Here is a 5,432-nt window from a genome sequence, read left to right as displayed (position 1 = left end):
ATATATATATATATATATAAAATTTATTTATTTTTTTTTCCCCCCGGAATTTTCAGGAAAGTCCACTTTCATCTCTGTATATGACTCTTTCAACATTTTGGGTTGCCGTCCCCTGTCTTAGGACAACTTAGCCCATTATTCCATTACTCCCTAATAATATTTGAAACTAGTCCAAATGTTAACAAGGCCATTGTAATATATATATATATATATATAAAATTTATTTATTTTTTTTTCCCCCCGGAATTTTCAGGAAAGTCCACTTTCATCTCTGTATATGACTCTTTCAACATTTTGGGTTGCCGTCCCCTGTCTTAGGACAACTTAGCCCATTATTCCATTACTCCCTAATAATATTTGAAACTAGTCCAAATGTTAACAAGGCCATTGTATTGTTGACTTAGAATGTGACACTGGCCTGAATAGCATTTAGCTTTGTCTCATTGTTGAAAGAAAAAAAAATGCAAACTTAAGACAGGGAGCCAATCCTTAACCATTAGGACATGATATGTCTTTTGTTGCTCTTTCATCCAGCCATGTATCAGGCAGGTTTCTTCTCTTATCTTACCCGAGAACACCCCAGTGCTGTTCCCTGAAGCTGTGAAGGTGGCAGTGAGTACAGCACTGAGTGTATAAGTAGTAGTTCACACTTCTGATATGAGCACAGACAACACAGGCGTACTTCTTGAATCATGTCAGTGAGACTGAAGTGAAAAGTGCTTTGAGGTAGAGAAATGTTTCCACTCAATTATTTAAACCTGCTGGAAATAGCTAAGGCCAAAATTAGATGTGTCAAAAATTGTGCTCTCTGTAGCCAAATATTCCTCTCACAAAGCACATGCACTATAGGGTAAATACATGACACACATTTAGGATACAAAATATTCTCAAATTGATGTGTTGTATATCCACGTCATGACATTTTAATCAGACTTTACAGTTCCTCTCATGTTTGACATTGACAGCAGTTTTCTTCGACTAGTGTTTGATGTTAATATTTTAAAACAGTATTTAACTTATATGCATTTTTTGGACACATCATTAGATAATTTATTGAAGCAGATAACAAAGAATCATATTACTCGATCATTTCATGTTAGGAATTCTTTGTCTCATGCCTTTACCTGAATGTGTGTTGATGCAGAGGGTTCTGGTTGTGGTGCTAAGGATGAACTTGCCATCCAACTGGAGGAGTGGGGTGGTGGAGAAGAAAAACAGGATACGTCTTCCATTTCAGCCACCGAGGACTCTTTGCTCTTTGAAAGTAAGAATATGATCTAGAGACACTGTCAATGACTGTGGAAATCCAGGAAGATATTTTTTCCAGCATGCAGTGGGAGCCCATAAAATCTTAATAAGCAACCACCATACCATAACACAAAAATGTTCTGATCTCATTGTTCTAGTCCCAACCTGACCTTAAACCGAGCTTAAACATGTGTCATCTACATTGTTTTTAAATGGCTCCTGTTTTTGTCTGGTCAGTTTAAAAATGTACCATAAAATACAATGTTTTTGTACTCCAGCCGCTTAATACTCTTTGGTCACCGTTTTATTTGGGTTACCTTATTTTTGTATTTCATGCTAACATTTTTACTCTGGAGTCTTTTTATTTTATTTTTTTCATTCTTATACAGATTCTGTACTTTTAAATGAGACATTTTGTTTTGTTGTTCACAATTTCCAACTATATTAATAAAGTCTGTGACATACTTTTGTCAAAAGACCTCAATTAATTGCATAACACTTTACACCCCTTTTTGTATGCCTCCCAGAACTCACCCTGTTTGGAGGTTGTGCCCCTGTTTCATGAAATAAGCCATTGTTCATCGTTTCAGAAAAATGCAGCTTACAAAATTGCTCAATTATTTAATTTCACACTTGGTGGGTGGACAGGCACTCTAGAGATCAAAATATTTGCATCCAAGCAATTAAAAGGTAAATTGTCACCATTAATACGAGCTACATTGTGTAGTTGTCACTTGAACTACAATTAACACGACTCCGCCCAATTGTATATTGTGCAGTCTGTTTTTGCTGCATCAAAGTAATGTCTACAATTCCAAGAGAGCATTGCCTTAAATATTATTTGATATGATTGTAATTGCTGTTTCTCTGCTATTGATACACAGAGGTCGTCTTGGACACAAATGGGTCTGGCGAGGCTGCAGGAAAACAGCAGCCTGCTCACTCTTCTGCAGGGACGACCCCGTCACTCACAGATGGAGGAGTTGAAGGTGAGGAGGAGTGGCAGCTGAAGGAAGACCTGATGGGAGCGTTCGAGGGGGCTTTAGATGTCGGTGGCAAACGAGGTGACTTGCGGGGAATCCGGGTGCTCAAGAATGACCGTGTGATGGGGCCCCGTAGTGGTGGAGGCCCATGCTTTGGAAACTGTGAGGATGACGAAGGTTCAGAATGGGTAACGCCACATGCTCCTACTGTATAAAATTTGCCATATTGAGTAAGGGATGTTAATAAATCCCTTTTTGATTGTGTGTGATTTTGGTGTTGCTTTATCAGATCACCTTTCAAGTAAAGAGAGTAAGAAAGGCAAAGGTGGATGGGAGTGAGAATGTGGCCAACTCTGATGATAGCCAAGGTGGGGAGCCGGTGTCTGAAGGACATTCTATTCTGGAGATTAGCGGACCGACTATTCCATCAGCAGGTCCTCCAGGTACCACAAAATTACACCAGGGTGAATGAAGGACAAGTACTGAAAGGCCACACACTCAACCCATTAAACAACCTGTACATCTTGGCCTTTTTCTTTGGCCTGGGCAGGCCGCTGGAGGGACTATACAAGTCTCGGATGGCCAGGGCCAGAGGAGTGTCAGCGCACACGAAGGGTTGACCTCACCACTGCAGCAAGCACCTGGCTAGCTGTGTCGGCCAAGAACATCGAGTAAGCTTTTATCCTGTGCCATTTTATCGTGATGCTTAATTTCCGTGTTATCTAACAATTAAGACGATTGAGCACTTGAGCTTGAGTTTTCTGTTGCTAGTTGTTAGCACAGATGTGCTATTTTACAGTGAAATGGGTTTTGCACTTTTGTGTATGAGGTAGGCACTCGCTCAAACTTACTTCAAACTTTTCGCCCACCAGGCAGTCTTGGAATCTTCTCTCTTAAACTACCGGTATTCAAGATGTCATTTGCCTGTGAAAGCATTATTATTGCATTTGTATTACATTTTAATTATACAACTTATTTTAAAATAACATCTGTGCCCTGAATAATATAACAAGCCTATGAAACAGTTCCTATGACCCTGTAATCTTGTGCCGCTGCATACATGAGTTCATTGCATGTAGTTCTTAACCTTAAACCGTCGTATGTCGGTATCAGTGTCAACCAAGGACCACCTATACATCGATGGTTTAGAGGTATGACTGTGATTCACCATTTTATTCAACACTTGCTTCCCCCAGCATCACAGAGCACATCGATTTTGCTACCCCACTTCAGGAGCCAGCTGTTGAGCCATTATGCAATGCAAACCTCGCTGCCAGTATGCACACCCTCGACCACCTGGCAGGCATGGCTAATCGAGCCGCCATCCACTACACAGGAGAGAGCCAACTCAGTGAGGTAGACTAACGAACAGTTCAAACACACACACACACACACACACACACACACACACACACACACACACACACACACACACACACACACACACACACACACACACACACAAAAGAAGAATCATCTCTAAAAACAAAAATTGAGTTATTATAACATGATTTTGATGTCCCTGACGTCAGGTCCTGCAAAACCTTGGGAGAGAGGAATTCTCCCCGCAATCTTTTGAACAGGTGGGGACTCGAATTGCTAAAGTATTAGAGAAGGTAAGTTAGACTTGAAATCTGAACGCAAAACAAACAGTTGTTTAAAGGTCAACGTTGTGTGGTGATGAACTGTTCACATTGAGGCAAGCATTTGTTTGAGTGGCCAAAAGAAAAGAATCGGGCACATAAATGAACCAGAAAATTGGAACAATTGAGTTTCGTTTTTTTTGGAAACCTTTCGATTCAAAGTACTATACGTGTACATGGATGTAATCCTGGACGAAAACATTCCACATATATGGATGGAATCCTCTGTCATTGTTTGCAACTAACAATGCTCCCAATATGTTTTGAGTGGCCAACAGCGCAACAACCTTAGTTATGACAATGTACGGGGATGGATTGCCTTTTTAGAAAGATATGCTAGCGTGCATGCATGCTACTGTATTTTTTTTAAGATAGCGTACATTTTGCCATGCCTGTGTCCAATAATACAATGTGTCCTGTGTATGTGTTAAATGCAGAAATAGCACCCGTAACTCACACTCCACCTTTTAATATGGTGCAGTGTGAAAATACGGTGAGACACCAACCCACTATAACGTGTGCACTCAATTGTAGTGGGAATGCATGAACTAAGTAGACAATCCCATCGTGCGCAATTTACAGCACGGCACAGCCTCGGATTGCGAATAATAACGCAAAGCTCATAACCGCAGCCTATATAGTTTACCGTTCTTCCAATCCCAATGGGTCAGCTTACACAAGTAAGCTGACCTCACAGCTCCCCACACAAATAACGATTCTCTCTCTCTTGTTTTCACTTTCTCTCTGTTTTCTCTTTCTTTTCTCTATTTCTCTCTCTCTATCCTACGTTCAGTTGCGTTTAAAAATGTTTTGTTTTGTGGTCAATTGTTCTAAAATGTTTACCAATGGTCAAAATGTATTTATTTTACGAACCATATTCTAATTAAGTTATTGTTATAATTATTGTTACATTTTGCCGTCATATGGTTTCTGTATTTGTGTTGAGATAGTCTTTGCAGGTATCGCATCCAAGTTAAAATGTGACACGATAAAATCATGCTCAATATGACCTTTTTATATCAGATGTTAAACATATAACATGATGTCTTCTAGAACCAGACATCATGGGTATTATCCAGTATGGCTGCACTTTATTGGAGGGTGAAAGGTCAAGGCAAGAGGGCTATTGACTGCTTGCGACAGGCCCTCAATTACGCCCCCTATCACATGAAGGTAGGTCATCCCTGTGCCTTACCAACAGTCAATGAGATATTAGCCCCGTTCACACGGCAACGTTTGGTCCGACGCAGCTCCGAAATAAATCCAGTCGAGCATTCACACGTGCACATTTGCTCCGGCGTAGCTCCACTAAAGAGCTTATACCGGACCAAATTTGATCCACCTCAGGGAGGTGGTTTAAAAATTTGCTCCAGAGCAAATGCTCGTTTGCGACGCTACGCCGAAACAAATGTGCACGTGTGAACGCAGCTGGATTAAATTTGCTCCAGAGCAAATGCTCGCTTGCGGGGGAGTGGCCTCGCTACGCTCGCTACCAGACGCACGGAATCCGACCCCGGTCGACAGTGACGAGGGGGCCAGCGACACAGACGAAGCCCGG

General features: G+C 41.1%; 1 protein-coding gene across 2 annotated transcripts in view; it reads left to right on the top strand.

Moving 5' to 3' along the window:
* Positions 1 to 5,432, top strand: part of ttc17 (tetratricopeptide repeat domain 17) — a 24,956-nt gene that overhangs the window by 16,015 nt on the left and 3,509 nt on the right. The window contains exons 17-23 of one of the 2 annotated variants that reach the window (XM_019886533.1): positions 1,145 to 1,264; positions 2,133 to 2,419; positions 2,521 to 2,674; positions 2,782 to 2,902; positions 3,428 to 3,587; positions 3,764 to 3,847; positions 4,928 to 5,047. In XM_019886533.1, the coding sequence (XP_019742092.1) occupies positions 1,145 to 1,264; positions 2,133 to 2,419; positions 2,521 to 2,674; positions 2,782 to 2,902; positions 3,428 to 3,587; positions 3,764 to 3,847; positions 4,928 to 5,047 (1,046 nt within the window). Of the gene's footprint in view, positions 1 to 1,144; positions 1,265 to 2,132; positions 2,420 to 2,520; positions 2,675 to 2,781; positions 2,903 to 3,427; positions 3,588 to 3,763; positions 3,848 to 4,927; positions 5,088 to 5,432 lie in introns of both variants that reach the window. The other variant, XM_019886534.1, reaches the window with a different exon arrangement.

The sequence above is a fragment of the Hippocampus comes genome, unplaced genomic scaffold (assembly GCF_001891065.2).
Source record: "Hippocampus comes isolate QL1 unplaced genomic scaffold, H_comes_QL1_v1.1 scaffold261, whole genome shotgun sequence".
Taxonomy (NCBI): Eukaryota; Metazoa; Chordata; class Actinopteri; order Syngnathiformes; family Syngnathidae; genus Hippocampus; species Hippocampus comes.
This window is presented reverse-complemented; position numbering and strand designations above follow the sequence as displayed.